General features: G+C 40.7%; 2 protein-coding genes across 4 annotated transcripts in view; one reads left to right on the top strand and one right to left on the bottom strand.

Moving 5' to 3' along the window:
• cldn10d (claudin 10d) overlaps positions 1–2,751 on the top strand; it is a 3,326-nt gene extending 575 nt beyond the window's left edge. Inside the window, exons 3-5 of the mRNA XM_061973583.2 lie at positions 2,156–2,237; positions 2,308–2,415; positions 2,483–2,751. Coding sequence (XP_061829567.1) covers positions 2,156–2,237; positions 2,308–2,415; positions 2,483–2,669 — 377 coding nt within the window. The 3' untranslated portion in view covers positions 2,670–2,751. The remainder of the gene's footprint in view (positions 1–2,155; positions 2,238–2,307; positions 2,416–2,482) is intronic.
• Positions 2,752–10,019: 7,268 nt separating this feature from the next.
• The window catches only part of dzip1 (DAZ interacting zinc finger protein 1), a 94,340-nt gene continuing 86,252 nt past the window's right edge, over positions 10,020–18,107 (bottom strand). For all 3 annotated transcript variants that reach the window (XM_061973604.2, XM_061973595.2, XM_072916579.1), the window contains 3 exons: positions 16,270–16,391; positions 16,054–16,207; positions 10,020–10,477 (listed from right to left, as the gene is read on the bottom strand). In XM_061973604.2, coding sequence (XP_061829588.2) covers positions 10,395–10,477; positions 16,054–16,207; positions 16,270–16,391 — 359 coding nt within the window. In that variant the 3' untranslated portion in view covers positions 10,020–10,394. The remainder of the gene's footprint in view (positions 10,478–16,053; positions 16,208–16,269; positions 16,392–18,107) is intronic.

Here is an 18,107-nt window from a genome sequence, read left to right on the forward strand (position 1 = left end):
TCTTAATCAAAAATCAACAATTTTTAATAACATTGGGTGCCAGTTCTATGATGAACTACATTCCTCCATATAATAATCGATTAAGAATAGTTACGAATAAGAATCGCAAAGTTGATTTGTCCTAGTAGCTTTTTTTGGACACTGAACTTAAGTAGCTGGATTCTTTGCGTTTGAAATTTGTGAACTAAATTATGCAGACAATTTCATGGGATAAAAATGTCTGGGCAAAATGTGTGTTTAAGTATTCAGTTTGTTAAAATAGTGTTTTAAAATTCAGTGTGTAAACATTCACTGTAAAAATATTTGTTGCTTCAAGACTCATTTACAGTAAATTAAGACTGAATCAATCTATCCTGTCTGAGGTTTGAAGTCATGTGACATTAGTCTACTCTATGGGCATGATACAACATAATAAACATTTTTAAGACTGTTGTGAGACAGGATCGATTGCTTCAGTCTTCATTTACCGGAAGTGGGTCTTGAGTTTTGAAGCAACTATAATTTCTGCCTTTTTTTTTTTTTTACACTAAATTTTAATATACTGCATTTTTTTACGCTGGATTTTTTACACATTGATTTTTTTACACTGAATTGTTATACACACGTTTTTTTACACTGAATTGTTGTACACACATATTTTTTCGACACTGATTTCTTTTTACAAACTACATTTTTACACTGAATTTTTATACACTGATTTCTTTACACATCTTTTTTTTTTACACGGAATTTTTACAGATTTTTCTACACACTAATTTTTTATACACATCATTTTTATACACTGATTTATATTTACACACAATTTTTTACACTGAATATTTATACACAAATTTTTTTTTTACACACTAATTTTTTTTCACCAAATTTTTATATACTGTTTTTTTACACACTACATTTTTTACACTGAATTTTTATGTACATATTTTTTTTACACAAAATTTTAATATACTGAATTTTTACACAGGATTTTTAAACACAGAATTTTATTACACTGGTTTTTTCCACTTATTTTTTTTACACAGGGTTTTTCCACACTAAACTTTTTACGCAGATTTTTTTTTACACAGATTTTTTATACTGATTTTTTTACACTGAATTTTTTTACACACATTTTTATACACTGATTTTTTTCTACACACAATTTTTTTACACTGAATTTTTATACACTTGATTTTTTTTTTACACTGAATTTTTATATACACAATTTTTATACACGGATTTCTTTTTACATACAATTTTTTTACACTGAATTTTTATACACCAAATCTTTTTACACACAAATTTTTTTTCACCAAATTTTTATACACTGATTTTTAACACACAAAATTTTTTACACTGAATTTTTATATGCATACATTTTGATATACCGGTACTGAATTTTTACACACTGAATTTTATTACACTGTTTTTTTCCACACCAAACTTTTTACACAGTTTTTTTTACACTGAATTTTTATACACAAATTTTTTTCACCAAATTTTTATACTGTTTTTTTTACACACATTTTTTACACTGAATTTTTGTATACATATTTTTTTTTACACTAAATTTTAATATACTGAATTTTTCCACACTGAATTTTTATACAGTTTTTTTCCACACTAAACTTTTTATACTGATTTTTTTTAGAGTTTTTCCCACACTTGAATTTTTTTACACTGAATTTTTATACACAATTTTTATACACTGATTTTTTTTTACACAATTATTTTTACACTGAATTTTTATCCACACAATTTTTATTCACTGATTTCTCTTTACATACAATTTTTTTACACTGAATTTTTATTCACCAAATCTTTTTACACACTCATTTTCTTTCACCAAATTTTTATACACTGATTTTTTTTTACACTGAATTATGATACACTGGTTTTTTTAATACAGTGATTGTTTTACATTGAATTTTTCAAGCGTTATTTTTTTAAACACAAACATTTTGCTCACAAATTTGTATTCAATGAAATTTGATGTAAAAACTAAATTCAGTTAACATAATTCAAACGCAACAAATTCAATTACATAAATTCAGTGTCAAAAAAATAAATTAACCTTCATACTCATGAAGCTCAAAACAAGTCAATTTACTATTTACTGTCTGGAATGCACCAATGCTGTCTTTTAAGTTAAAGTGGCAAATTGTTTTTGTGTCAGGGTTGTGTGGTATGATCACATATTCCTGGTGGGCCAACAAAGTCATCACAGAGTTTGTGGACCCCAATTTCCGGGCACAGAAGTGAGTACGTCTGAATGAACAAACCTGAAATGAAAAAGATTTGACTTTCTCAGATGACCTCACTATTCAGATTTGAGCTCGGAGCTGCAGTTTTTGTGGGTTGGGGAGGCTCCATCCTGTTGCTCTGCGGTGGGACGGTGCTGACTTTCTTCTCCGGGAGGGAAGGTCTTCCTTCAGGGTAACAAGTAATCAGCAGTGATGTTGAAAGAAGTGCTTCCCAGCTGACAGGTTATATCATCATACAGTTCTTCAAAGAGGCCACGCAGGCCAGCCACTTATGCCACAGCCAGGACCCGGAGGACCTACATGCTGCCAAACACCTCATCCAGGGTCACTCTGGGGCCACCGCTCTTCTACCAGGGCAGGAGGAGTCGGCCGAGCAGAGCGCCGACAAGGACGACCCGCACCTACAGCAGGGACGCCTTTGTCTGAGCGAAAGGGACATTTCAACTTTTTCATTAAAAGACCTCACAAAGAAGCTGCTGAATTGAACAAAGTGCTCTTTACTTCTTTATGAACTGATATTAGTGGCTAGAGTAGTGGCCAATACTGATATGATAATTCATACATACTTTTAATATTTTGTCATGTGCAATGTCAAAAAAAAGGGTTGACCAAATAGAGAAGAATGGTGTGTATGATTAACACTAACCTATTTATTCTTACCTGTCTGGAACGCACTTATGCTGTCTTCAAGCTAAAGTGGAGTGGCAATTGTGTTTTGCAACACCTAGTGGCCACGAGAGAAACGATGCGGACCCGTTTGTTACTGGATACCTTCTAATACCTTTGCATACCTGCCAACTTTTGAAATCAGAAAAACCTAGTAGCCAGGGTCCAAGGGGCCGCAGGCCCCCGGTAGGTCCAGGACAAAGTCCTGGTGGAGGGTTCAGGGCTTCGCCCCCCCCCCCCCGACGCAAAATGATTATTAGCATTCAGACAGGTTAAAATGTTGCTAAAACCATCACTTTTCTATCAGTCACAGTGACTTTTCAAAACAAAAATATTACAGCAAAAATCATATGGGTTGATTGACATGTTTATTCTGTAAGCTAACTTCAATAGTTTGAAATTATTTTGACAGTTAATGCCAGTTATCCTGTCAACCTTTCACAAGACTTCAATTTGTTCATTGAAAGTATAAACACTTTTTACAGTAAACAAATGGTAAAACAGTACTAAACAATTCCATTAAAAAACAAAATTGGTGTCATTATTAACTTTCTGTCCAAGCTTGTATAATCTACTGCCTTGTTCGATTGTAAAAAATATTCTGTGCCTAAAATTCACATTTCTATCACAATTATCATACTGTAAACATGGTAAGCTAACTTCATTACAATTAATAGTCCTGTCAATATCATGGAATTACAATTCAAATGTAGTTTTTTTGTAAGCCTTTCAAAAGAATTCCAAATATGACAAATTAATGAAAATTAATTGAAGCCATCAGACACTTGAAAAGTGGCACATCACATCTCTAATGTAATCATTTTTAACTTTTCAACAGAAATAGCACTGCAAAAATATTAAGGACATACTTCTGTATTTTGCTAGTTATGCTGTCAACATTTAACAAGATTTCTTCAACTTGGACTTGAAAGCATAAATAGTATAAACACTTTTAACAGTATAACAGTACTAAACAATTCCAATAGATAACATTGGTGTCATTACCTTTTTGTGGCTAAAATCCAAATTTATTCTATCAGATTGATCATACTGCAAAAATGATATGGTAACTTTATGATAAGTTTACTTGAAGTGGCATAAAACACTGAAAGAGATTGTTCCTATAACCCCTTTGTTTCAAATGTTTGTTCCACTTGTGGCAGTCGGGCACCAGCATACCGTCTTTGACAACTTGAAGTGGCATAAAACACTGAAAGTGATTGTTCCTATAACCCCTTTGTTTTAAATGTTTTATGCCACTTCAAGTTGTCAAAGACGTGCTGTGAAATACAGCCGACAGGATTGCGCACCAAACACGAAGCAAGGCCAAAGTGCATGCATGGTGCAGGAGAACAAAGGACTTCTTTCATTTAAGGTTTGTGATAAACCATCAAACTCATTCGTTAAAAGGACTCTATAGTAATATAAAGCGAATTTTTCTGGACATTATCATGCAAGAAAAGTTTATTTTTGGGACCGCGATCACCGCGTAATGATTTTTAAAGGTTGCATTACAAACATTTAACTGTCCCATGTGATCAGCCAGTGCGATTGGAAGTCCATGCTCAATTATTGCCTCCGTAAATAAAACGTCGGCATTTATCACATCCAAAGAATCTGTTTGGGCGACGAAAAACGTTGAAAGTTTTCCACTTGTATCGCTAGCAACGGCATTAGACTTGTGTTTTTTTTGTCCCAACGTGGTCTTTTACATCGCTAATTCCTCCGTGTCCGATCGAAAAATCTTGTCTGCACAAGGTGCAATTCGCGTAGTTTTCACCCTTTTTTTTTTTTTAATTAATGAAAAACCGTATTTTTTATCACTGCAACCGTAACCCGGAATAGGTTGATGAAAACCGTACGAATTACGGGAAAACCGGAGTAGTTGGCAGGTATGCCTTTGCAAGTAATAATCATTTGGTACTCGTTTATGTTGCCAAATGCGCTGTTTTGACTGCAATAGTTTAATTAAAACTGCGCTTCTCAATTATTTTCCGTTACGCCGCTCCAGGAAGACATTTTGTTTTCACCACATGACCCCGGCTGGAGAAATACTATACAGAAACACACTTGTGCACTACTGCACATTGAAGCACCTCAACAGAGTACAAACCAGGCTATATTTCGGCACATTTAAAAATCAATGAATCAATAATTGTAAAGAACATATTAAATGTTGGAAAAAAATATAAAAATATTTGAACTTTTTCTTTGTGAGTTAAAAAAGTGAGAACCGATGATTTCTCCGCTGGCCGGGTATGACTCCGGTGCCCCTTCCTGGTTTTCGCAAATTACAACTTGTGATGGTATTCTCACTTGGGAGTGACAAGTGAAAATCCAGTCACAGTCACGTTTAGCATAAGGCTACCGAGATGGGCTACTGTCAACAACTCGTGATCTGATTGGCTATCGCAACTGTCTATCAACTGACTACCCGGCAGAATTCACAAAGCGCTGGCAACAAGCTAGCTGAATTCTGATTGGATAAAAAGCTCTAACGTAAAAACAAGCAACACTGGAGCCTAATACGACATGAAGAGAATATGTTGAATACTTTATGGAAAGTAGATTAAAATGAACTTTTATTAAGATCATGATTTATGTTAGGCCAGCAGAGAAGGCCTTGCTGACCCTAACAGCCCACCACTAATATAAATTATACAGGTAAAAGCCAGTAAATTAGAATATTTTGAAAAACTTGATTTATTTCAGTAATTGCATTCAAAAGGTGTAACTTGTACATTATATTTATTCATTGCACACAGACTGATGCATTCAAATGTTTATTTCATTTAATTTTGATGATTTGAAGTGGCAACAAATGAAAATCCAAAATTCCGTGTGTCACAAAATTAGAATATTACTTAAGGCTAATACAAAAAAGGGATTTTTAGAAATGTTGGCCAACTGAAAAGTATGAAAATGAAAAATATGAGCATGTACAATACTCAATACTTGGTTGGAGCTCCTTTTGCCTCAATTACTGCGTTAATGCGGCGTGGCATGGAGTGGATGAGTTTCTGGCACTGCTCAGGTGTTATGAGAGCCCAGGTTGCTCTGATAGTGGCCTTCAACTCTTCTGCCTTTTTGGGTCTGGCATTCTGCATCTTCCTTTTCACAATACCCCACAGATTTTCTATGGGGCTAAGGTCAGGGGAGTTGGCGGGCCAATTTAGAACAGAAATACCATGGTCCGTAAACCAGGCACGGGTAGATTTTGCGCTGTGTGCAGGCGCCAAGTCCTGTTGGAACTTGAAATCTCCATCTCCATAGAGCAGGTCAGCAGCAGGAAGCATGAAGTGCTCTAAAACTTGCTGGTAGACGGCTGCGTTGACCCTGGATCTCAGGAAACAGAGTGGACCGACAACAGCAGATGACATGGCACCCCAAACCATCACCCAACCATGCAAATTTTGCATTTCCTTTGGAAATCGAGGTCCCAGAGTCTGGAGGAAGACAGGAGAGGCACAGGATCCACGTTGCCTGAAGTCTAGTGTAAAGTTTCCACCATCAGTGATGGTTTGGGGTGCCATGTCATCTGCTGGTGTCGGTCCACTCTGTTTCCTGAGATCCAGGGTCAACGCAGCCGTCTACCAGCAAGTTTTAGAGCACTTCATGCTTCCTGCTGCTGACCTGCTCTATGGAGATGGAGATTTCAAGTTCCAACAGGACTTGGCGCCTGCACACAGCGCAAAATCTACCCGTGCCTGGTTTACGGACCATGGTATTTCTGTTCTAAATTGGCCCGCCAACTCCCCTGACCTTAGCCCCATAGAAAATCTGTGGGGTATTGTGAAAAGGAAGATGCAGAATGCCAGACCCAAAAACGCAGAAGAGTTGAAGGCCACTATCAGAGCAACCTGGGCTCTCATAACACCTGAGCAGTGCCAGAAACTCATCGACTCCATGCCACGCCGCATTAACGCAGTAATTGAGGCAAAAGGAGCTCCAACCAAGTATTGAGTATTGTACATGCTCATATTTTTCATTTTCATACTTTTCAGTTGGCCAACATTTCTAAAAATCCCTTTTTTGTATTAGCCTTAAGTAATATTCTAATTTTGTGACACACGGAATTTTGGATTTTCATTTGTTGCCACTTCAAATCATCAAAATTAAATGAAATAAACATTTGAATGCATCAGTCTGTGTGCAATGAATAAATATAATGTACAAGTTACACCTTTTGAATGCAATTACTGAAATAAATCAAGTTTTTCAAAATATTCTAATTTACTGGCTTTTACCTGTATAATTTGTCCATAAAATTGTTATAATTACACCTCTGCATAACATTGTATCCTTAAAAACATAAAGAAAACAAAAAAAGAAATATATAAATATCAACTTAGAACAAAAATAACTTTACTAGCATTGTTTTTAGCCGGTAACAGAAAAGATTTGAAATGCATCAATTTGCCGGAAATTAAACAAACAATTTTAACTCTTATTTAAACTACAGTACATTTTTTGGACTGACTTTAGCAAGTTGATACTGGAAAAAAAAAATAAAAAAAATAAAACATGAACTCAGGAGCACAATATATAGAACACTTTAATCTACAAAAGAAAAATAAATAAAACAAATTGTCCATACATAAGGCCTCAGGGGTTTGTGTGTTTCTAAATAATTTACAAATGCTGCATTGATGAAAAAATACAGTCGGTGCTTTATTCAAATCATGTTTCTTTTGCATTTTCTGCCCACACTGTTACAAATCCTTTGACTACTATAAACCATCCCTGCTTCCCAATCCTCTCATTTCAACCACTAAAACGTGACATACATGTATCAAAATCTGAATAAAAATCACTTTCTTCACACGTGTGAATCTCGCACTTCATCGAGAAATGTTGAATTGCTTGTAAAAAATATTTCTATATAGAAAAATACATCGTGACTTAAATTTGAAAAAAGGTGTAAGAGGAACCGAACAGAGCTGTCTCCACCATACTTGCCAACCCTCCCGGATTTTCCGGGAGACTCCCGAAATTCAGCGCCTCTCCCGAAAACCTCCCGGGACAAATTTTCTCCCGAAAATCTCCCGAGATTCAGGCATGGACCTGAGTCCGCTAACCCACAATATAACCAGCATACCTGCCCAATCACGTTATAACTGTAGAATGATGGAGGGCGAGTTCTTGGTTTCTTATGTGGGTTTATTGTTAGGCAGTTTCATTAACGTCCTCCCAGCGCGGCAACAACACACAACAACAGCAGTCACGTTTTTGTATACCGTAAAGCAGTTCGTCTGCCGTAAACAGCAATGTTGTGACACTCTTAAACAGGACAATACTGCCATCTAGTGTTATGTGTGTGTATATGTGTAAATAAATGAACACTGAAATTCAAGTATTTATTTTATATATATATATATATATATATATATATACATATATAAAATAAAAAAATATATATATACGTATATATATATATATATACATATATAAAATAAAAAAATATATATATACGTATATATATATATATATATATATATATATATATACATATAATAAAATAAATATATATATATAAATATATATATATATATATATATATATATATATATATATATATATATATATATATAGCTAGAATTCACTGAACGGTAAGGTCTATTCAGGTGTACTGGAGAGGAGGCTACGCCGGATAGTCGAACCTCGGATTCAGGAGGAACAGTGTGGTTTTCGTCCTGGTCGTGGAACTGTGGACCAGCTCTATACTCTCGGCAGGGTCCTTGAGGGTGCATGGGAGTTTGCCCAACCAGTCTACATGTGTTTTGTGGACTTGGAGAAGGCATTCGACCGTGTCCCTGGGGAAGTCCTGTGGGGAGTGCTCGGAGAGTATGGGGTATCGGACTGTCTGATTGTGGCAGTCCGCTCCCTGTATGATCAGTGTCAGAGCTTGGTCCGCATTGCCGGCAGTAAGTCGGACACGTTTCCAGTGAGGGTTGGACTCCGCCAAGGCTGCCCTTTGTCACCGATTCTGTTCATAACTTTTATGGACAGAATTTCTAGACGCAGTCAAGGCGTTGAGGGGATCTGGTTTGGTGGCTGCAGGATTAGGTCTCTGCTTTTTGCAGATGATGTGGTCCTGATGGCTTCATCTGGCCAGGATCTTCAGCTCTCACTGGATCGGTTCGCAGCCGAGTGTGAAGCAACTGGGATGAGAATCAGCACCTCCAAGTCCGAGTCCATGGTTCTCGCCCGGAAAAGGGTGGAGTGCCATCTCCGGGTTGGGGAGGAGATCTTGCCCCAAGTGGAGGAGTTCAAGTACCTCGGAGTCTTGTTCACGAGTGAGGGAAGAGTGGATCGTGAGATCGACAGGCGGATCGGTGCGGCGTCTTCAGTAATGCGGACGCTGTATCGATCCGTTGTGGTGAAGAAGGAGCTGAGCCGGAAGGCAAAGCTCTCAATTTACCGGTCGATCTACGTTCCCATCCTCACCTATGGTCATGAGCTTTGGGTTATGACCGAAAGGACAAGATCACGGGTACAAGCGGCCGAAATGAGTTTCCTCCGCCGGGTGGCGGGTCTCTCCCTTAGAGATAGGGTGAGAAGCTCTGTCATCCGGGGGGAGCTCAAAGTAAAGCCGCTGCTCCTCCACATGGAGAGGAGCCAGATGAGGTGGTTCGGGCATCTGGTCAGGATGCCACCCGAACGCCTCCCTAGGGAGGTGTTTAGGGCACGTCCGACCGATAGGAGGCCACGGGGAAGACCCAGGACACGTTGGGAAGACTATGTCTCCCGGCTGGCCTGGGAACGCCTCGGGGTCCCACAGGAAGAGCTGGACGAAGTGGCTGGGGAGAGGGAAGTCTGGGCTTCCCTGCTTAGGCTGCTTCCCCCGCGACCCGACCTCGGATAAGCGGAAGAAGATGGATGGATGGATGGAATTCACTGAACGTCAAGTATTTGTTTATATATATATATATATATATATATATATATATATATATATATATATATATATATGAAATACTTGACTTGGTGAATTCTAGCTGTAAATATACTCCTCCCCTTTTAACCACGCCCCCGACCTGCCCCCCTTCTACCCCGACCACGCCCACCCCACCCCACCCTCCCCCCACCTCCCGAAATCGGAGGTCTCAAGGTTGGCAAGTATGGTCTCCACCGAGACCCAGGAATTTGTCAGGGACATAAAAAAAGTATTTGACAAAAAACATATATAGAAAAAGTACATCATGACTGAATAAAAAAAAAAAAGGGAATATAAACATGGTGGACATTTTTAGACAGGTTATCTACTTGTACCTTAGTTTTGATGATGAAAACATCAACATTTGGCACAGGGCAGGCATGAGGTAATATTAAAAATATTATTAATAAAATGTTTCGTGAAATTTTTTAATTTTTTTTTTCGAAATCTTTGAGGTTCTAGATTTTGCTAAGTGGTATGAATGTGTGTTGTTTGTGGGTCCTTTGGGATTTTGACCGAGGTTGCCTGAGTGTGATGCGTTACTTGTGCTAAATGTTCACGTCCTCTGAGTCACAGGTGTCACTGAACAGGCTGCTCTTCAAGGTGCTTCCTGTTCCACCGTCACTCAAACCTAACAAGCACAAGACAACAAAGCACCATCAAAAAGTGGGAAAATTGACAGCGGGATGTAAACTCTTTGAAATATATAGGAAGTCAAAGGCGGCCACTGCACGGAGGTTGCTATGACCAATCCATTCATCCATCTTCTTCCGCTTATCCGAGGTCGGGTCGCGGGGGCAGCAGCCTAAGCAGGGAAGCCCAGACTTCCCTCTCCCCAGCCACTTCGTCCAGCTCTTCCTGTGGGACCCCGAGGCGTTCCCAGGCCAGCCGGGAGACATAGTCTTCCCAACGTGTCCTGGGTCTTCCCCGCGGCCTCCTACCGGTCGGACGTGCCCTAAACACCTCCCGAGGGAGGCGATCGGGTGGCATCCTGACCAGATGCCCGAACCACCTCATCTGGCTCCTCTCCATGTGGAGGAGCAGCGGCTTTACTTTGAGCTCCCCCCGGATGACAGAGCTTCTCACCCTATCTCTAAGGGAGAGCCCCGCCACCCGGCGGAGGAAACTCATTTGGGCCGCTTGTACCCGTGATCTTGTCCTTTCGGTCATAACCCAAAGCTCATGACCATAGGTGAGGATGGGAACGTAGATCGACCGGTAAATTGAGAGCTTTGCCTTCCGGCTCAGCTCCTTCTTCACCACAACGGATCGATACAGCGTCCGCATTACTGAAGACGCCGCACCGATCCGCCTGTCGATCTCACGATTCACTCTTCCCCCACTCGTGAACAAGACTCCGAGGTACTTGAACTCCTCCACTTGGGGCAGGGTCTCCTCCCCAACCTGAAGATGGCATTCCACCCTTTTCCGGGCGAGAACCATGGACTCGGACTTGGAGGTGCTGATTCTCATCCCAGTCGCTTCACACTCGGCTGCGAACCGATCCAGCGAGAGCTGAAGATCCTGGCCAGATGAAGCCATCAGGACCACATCATCTGCAAAAAGCAGAGACCTAATCCTGCAGCCACCAAACCAGATCCCCTCAACGCCTTGACTGCGCCTAGAAATTCTGTCCATAAAAGTTATGAACAGAATGGGTGACAAAGGGCAGCCTTGGCGGAGTCCAACCCTCACTGGAAACGTGTCCGACTTACTGCCGGCAATGCGGACCAAGCTCTGACACTGATCATACAGGGAGCGGACCGCCAAAATCAGATACCCCATACTCTCTGAGCACTCCCCACAGGACTTCCCGAGGGACACGGTCGAATGCCTTCTCCAAGTCCACAAAACACATGTAGACTGGTTGGGCAAACTCCCATGCACCCTCAAGGACCCTGCCCAGAGTATAGAGCTGGTCCACAGTTCCACGACCAGGACGAAAACCACACTGTTCCTCCTGAATCCGAGGTTCGACTATCCGGCGTAGCCTCCTCTCCAGTACACCTGAATAGACCTTACCGGGAAGGCTGAGGAGTGTGATCCCACGATAGTTGGAACACACCCTCCGGTTCCCCTTCTTAAAGAGAGGAACCACCACCCCGGTCTGCCAATCCAGAGGTACCGCCCCCGATGTCCACGCAATGCTGCAGAGTCTTGTCAACCAAGACAGCCCCACAGCATCCAGAGCCTTAAGGAACTCCGGGCGGATCTCATCCACCACCGGGGCCTTGCCACCGAGGAGCTTTTTAACTACCTCAGCAACCTCAGCCCCAGAAAAATAGAAGAGCCCACCACAGACTCCCCAGGCACTGCTTCCTCATAGGAAGACGTGTTGGTGGGATTGAGGAGGTCTTCGAAGTATTCCCTCCACCGATCCACAACATCCGCAGTCGAGGTCAGCAGAACACCATCCTCACCATACACGGTGTTGATAGTGCACTGCTTCCCCTTCCTGAGGCGGCGGATGGTGGTCCAGAATCGCTTCGAAGCCGTCCGGAAGTCGTTTTCCATGGCTTCCCCGAACTCCTCCCACGTCCGAGTTTTTGCCTCCGCAACCGCTGAAGCCGCACACCGCTTGGCCTGTCGGTACCTGTCCGCTGCCTCAGGAGTCCTATGAGCCAAAAGAACCCGACAGGACTCCTTCAGCTTGACGGCATCCCTCACCGCCGGTGTCCACCAACGGGTTCTAGGATTACCGCCACGACAGGCACCAACTACCTTGCGGCCACAGCTCCAATCAGCCGCCTCGACAATAGAGGCGCGGAACATGGTCCGCTATTACCAACTAACACATAAAAAAAAACTATAATGTGGCACAAAACAATTCACAACGTAGCAAGTTCAACCTAAAAAGAGTAAACAAATAACTAGAAAATTCCCGCCAAACTTTTGATGGGGCAGATATCTACGGAGCATGATACGGAGGGAACACTGGACTCCGACAGAACACTCCAGACTGTGCTGTGAACATTTGGTCTCCGGTAAGTGAACTCAGCTAGTAGTGTTAGCTTCCTTTCCAACCTTTTCTGACTAATTGCAATAGCCGGATTGATTGAAGAATTGATTAGAAGTTTGCATAGGATCAGGTAGAGTTTCATTGCGGTACAGATTGACTGGTACAAGGTCAACTAAAAGAAAGCATTACAAGCATGTCGTGTTTAATTTAAAAAAAAAGTTTCCTCTGTGACAGACTAACGTTTATGTTTTTTAGCGTTGCAGATATGGCTAGGGATGATGTTTGATAAGAAATGATCGAGTTCGAGCCTATTACATACCTGCCAACTTTTGAAATCAGAAAAACCTAGTAGCCAGGGTCCAGGGGCCGCAGGCCCCGGGTAGGTCCAGGACAAAGTCCTGGTGGGGGGTTCAGGCCGACGCAAAATGATTATTAGCATTCAGACAGGTTAAAATGTTGCTAAAACCATCAGTTTGGGCGACGAAAAACGTTGAAAGTTTTCCACTTATATCGCTAGCAACGGCATTAGACTTGTGTTCTTTTGTCCCAACGTGGTCTTTTACATCGCTAATTCCTCCGTGTCCGATCGAAAAATCTTGTCTGCACAAGGTGCAATTCGCGTAGTTTTCACCCTTTTTGGAAGGGATAATTATTCCCGGATAGGCTTTTGAATATTCTTCACGGAATGACTGCAGTTTTCTTTTCGGTTTAAGACTCGTTTGCGATTTTTCTCCGGCTGATTCCATGATCGTTCGCTCGTTTGGAACCAATGACAACTGTATGGCGTCACATTAGTGCCAAAAATCCGAGCGCATAAAAACTGTTATGGCGCGCTGATTCTCCACTTCGTGCGCGCGCGCGACACCATTTTGCGCGCGCGTGGTCCCTTTCTGCGCGCGCGCGGTGCCTTTCTGCGCGCTCTCTGTGTACTCCTGGCATCTCTCCTCGTGCTGTCATGTTTCTTTTTGGCACTTTGGGGGCGGGTATGCTTAGACGGCCCCTCCTTTCTAATTGGCTCTGAGCATTTTTCATATGACCAATCATTCTCCAGCGTAGCAACGTTGTAGCCATCTTACTTCAGACATCTAGCCTCAATCATTACATTGATGTCAATGGTACATGTACTACTTAAATTACCATAACTTGCTCGATTTTCGACCAATTTACAAACGGTTTGCCTTGTTACAAATCTTATTACATGTAGATATGACATAGGATGCTGTACCTGTTGAAATTACCTCTTTCGCTTTAAAAAAACAAAAGACTTAATTGTGCAACATACCGGTAGTTGTGTAGGGTCAGTGTTAGTCAGTTCTCTGATTATTTTAAACTGTTTCAGAATACATTATTAAAAGCTATTTTTAACATTTTAAAAACAAAATTCAAAGATTATTTCATTAATTTTATGGCTGAATCAAAAGAAATTCCATAAATTAGAAAACAAATGTTGAAGAAGAAGTGAAAATATCAAATAATGTTATTGCTGGTGGACCAGTTCTGGCTGAAAGATGTGATTATGGTGTTTGTTGTCTTATTATTTATTTGGGTCACATTTTGTATTACCCTGTATTGTGTTTATGTGGTATGAAATAACCTTCATCAGCGCGCGACATTTTTTGTATCCACTTCTTCCTCCGTAAATCTTGATACATATTGACGATGACCCGCCCTGCTATACTTCTGATTGGCTCTGAGCATTTTTCAGCGTTTTTCGCCTGACCAATCAGAAAGAAGGGGCCGTCTAAGCATACCCGCCCCCAAAGTGCCAAAAAGAAACATGACAGCGCGAGGAGAGATGCCAGGAGTACACAGAGAGCGCGCAGAAAGGCGTCGCGCGCGCGCTAAAAGGCACCGCGCGCGCGCAAAATGGTGTCGCGCGCGCGCACGAAGTGGAGGATCAGCGCGCGATAACAGTTTTTATGCGCTCGGATTTTTGGCACTAATGTGACGCCATACAACTGGTGCCTCGTGCTTGGCAGCGGTGCTATAAATAGCCTCGCGCATGGCATTCGGAATGGCTCGATAGGAAGTTACGGGAAGCAGTGTCGATTGTCATTGTTGTTACGCGATTTCGTGAATAAAACTTTTTTTTAAATATTTTTTTTCAATTAATGAAACTGATGGTGGAAACTTTACACTAGACTTCAGGCAACGTGGATCCTGTGCCTCTCCTGTCTTCCTCCAGACTCTGGGACCTCGATTTCCAAAGGAAATGCAAAATTTGCATGGTTGGGTGATGGTTTGGGGTGCCATGTCATCTGCTGGTGTCGGTCCACTCTGTTTCCTGAGATCCAGGGTCAACGCAGCCGTCTACCAGCAAGTTTTAGAGCACTTCATGCTTCCTGCTGCTGCTGACCTGCTCTATGGAGATGGAGATTTCAAGTTCCAACAGGACTTGGCGCCTGCACACAGCGCAAAATCTACCCGTGCCTGGTTTACGGACCATGGTATTTCTGTTCTAAATTGGCCCGCCAACTCCCCTGACCTTAGCCCCATAGAAAATCTGTGGGGTATTGTGAAAAGGAAGATGCAGAATGCCAGACCCAAAAACGCAGAAGAGTTGAAGGCCACTATCAGAGCAACCTGGGCTCTCATAACACCTGAGCAGTGCCAGAAACTCATCGACTCCATGCCACGCCGCATTAACGCAGTAATTGAGGCAAAAGGAGCTCCAACCAAGTATTGAGTATTGTACATGCTCATATTTTTCATTTTCATACTTTTCAGTTGGCCAACATTTCTACAAATCCCTTTTTTGTATTAGCCTTAAGTAATATTCTAATTTTGTGACACACGGAATTTTGGATTTTCATTTGTTGCCACTTCAAATCATCAAAATTCAATGAAATAAACATTTGAATGCATCAGTCTGTGTGCAATGAATAAATATAATGTACAAGTTACACCTTTTGAATGCAATTACTGAAATAAATCAAGTTTTTCAAAATATTCTAATTTACTGGCTTTTACCTGTATATTATTATACTTTCCAAAAATGTTTTGTCCAAATAAAAATAAATACTTAAATATCTGCTTGATTTTACAGCAAACTACCCATCAAATTAATAAAAAATAACACATTTTACAGTGTTCTTTACAGCATATTACTGTAAATTGAAAAAAACTCAAACATTTTTTGCGTTAAAATTCTGGCGCATGGTCAGGATTGTCCCACCTCTGCTTCAATTTGAGCCTGCATACTGCCTTCTACTGAGTTGGTTACCAAATATGTCAGCAGGGGCACCAACCTGATCGACTCTTTCCCTGGGAGGTGTCCCACACGCTGGTGCTGACTGAGTCCAGGCTCCTCACCGCATTTCCAGAGTTGTGAGATACTTGGAATTGGCCTTTTCCGTCCTCAAGATAGGAATCTGCATCCTCGCTGGTCTCCAGATCTGAGGGCTGGTCAACGTACGTCGCCATTAACATGTGCTCCAAACGTCAGGGTTGACTGCTGGTCTCACCACAAAATCCTGAACCTCGTCCTTCCTCTGCGGTAAGATGCTGACGCCCCCGAATGGTTTCTTTGACAGCGGATTCGCAACTTGTCTCTCGAGTGTCTTTGTCATTTCACTGACTATGTTGTCTAAAAATGCATAGAGTACATTAAATGCATAGATGCCACTTTAAATAAAGCACAATACATGACTAGGGTTGCAAAATTCCAGGAATGTTCGAAGTTGGAAACTTTCCATGGGAATTAACGGGAAAATAATGGGAATAAACATTGAATGCAACATGCTAGATCTTGCAGTATGAATATGAGCTAAAACAACCTGATTTAATGCAAATTCAGTAGAATTTCAACCCTGCACTGTGCATTCCTCCATGACATGTGCAGATAATTGCCAGCATGCTACACACTACAGCAGGGCTATTGAGGCCACACTAGTATTTGAGCCCAAGGACTTCATCCAGTCAGGTAAGTGTTGATGGGGTAAATATATTTGATCTATGGTATTTAACTTTAATAGCTTGTTACTGTATGACTGTAGACTACTCCAACAGACTAGCTGTTCCTGTACTTGTTCAATGATTTTGGGGCCAATATCTCTAGCTAGCTAGGTTTATGTACCGCCACAGTCTCATAATGAACCGGAAATATTTCTCCGTTAGCCGTGATGCTAATTTTCTCTATGTTAAATCCCATTCATTTATGCTAACAACGTTAGCATACCTGCCAACTTTTGAAATCAGAAAACCTAGTAGCCAGGGTCCAGGGGCCGCAGGCCCCGGTAGGTCCAGGACAAAGTCCTGGTGGGGGGTTCCTTCGCCCCCCGACGTAAAATGATTATTAGCATTCAGACAGGTTAAAATGTTGCTAAAACCATCACTTTTCTATCAGTCACAGTGACTTTTCAAAACGAAAATATTACAGCAAAAATCATATGGGTTGATTGACATGTTTATTCTGTAAGCTAACTTCAATAGTTTGAAATTATTTTGACAGTTAATGCCAGTTATCCTGTCAACCTTTCACAAGACTTCAATTTGTTCATTGAAAGTATAAACAGTATAAACACTTTTTACAGTAAACAAATCGTAAAACAGTACTAAACAATTCCATTAAAAAAAAAAATTGGTGTCATTATTAACTTTCTGTCCAAGCTTGTATAATCTACTGCCTTGTTCAATTGTATAAAATATTCTGTGCCTAAAATTCACATTTCTATCACAATTATCATACTGTAAACATGGTAAGCTCACTTCATTAAAATTAATAGTCCTGTCAATAGCATGGAATTACAATTCAAATGTCGTTTTTTTGTAAGCCTTTCAAAAGAATTCAAAATATGAAAAATGAATGAAAATTAATTGAAGCCATCAGACACTTGAAAAGTGGCACATCACATCTCTAATGTAATCATTTGAACTTTTCAACAGAAATAGCACTGCAAAAATATTAAGGACATACTTCTGTATTTTGGTAGTTATGCTGTCAACATTTAACAAGATTTCTTCAACTTGGACTTGAAAGCATAAATAGTATAAACACTTTTAACAGTATAACAGTACTAAACAATTCCAATAGATAACTTTGGTGTCATTACCTTTTTGTTTGCTCAATTATTGCCTCCGTAAATAAAACTTCGGCAGTTATCACATCCAAAGAATCTGTTTGGGCGACGAAAAACGTTGAAAGTTTTCCACTTGTATCGCTAGCAACGGCATTAGACTTGTGTTTTTTTGTCCCAACGTGGTCTTTTACATCGCTAATTCCTCCGTGTCCGATGGAAAAATCTTGTCTGCACAAGGTGCAATTCGCGTAGTTTTCACCCTTTTTGGAACGGATAATTATTCC

The sequence above is a fragment of the Nerophis lumbriciformis genome, linkage group LG01, assembly GCF_033978685.3.
Source record: "Nerophis lumbriciformis linkage group LG01, RoL_Nlum_v2.1, whole genome shotgun sequence".
Lineage (NCBI taxonomy): Eukaryota > Metazoa > Chordata > Actinopteri > Syngnathiformes > Syngnathidae > Nerophis > Nerophis lumbriciformis.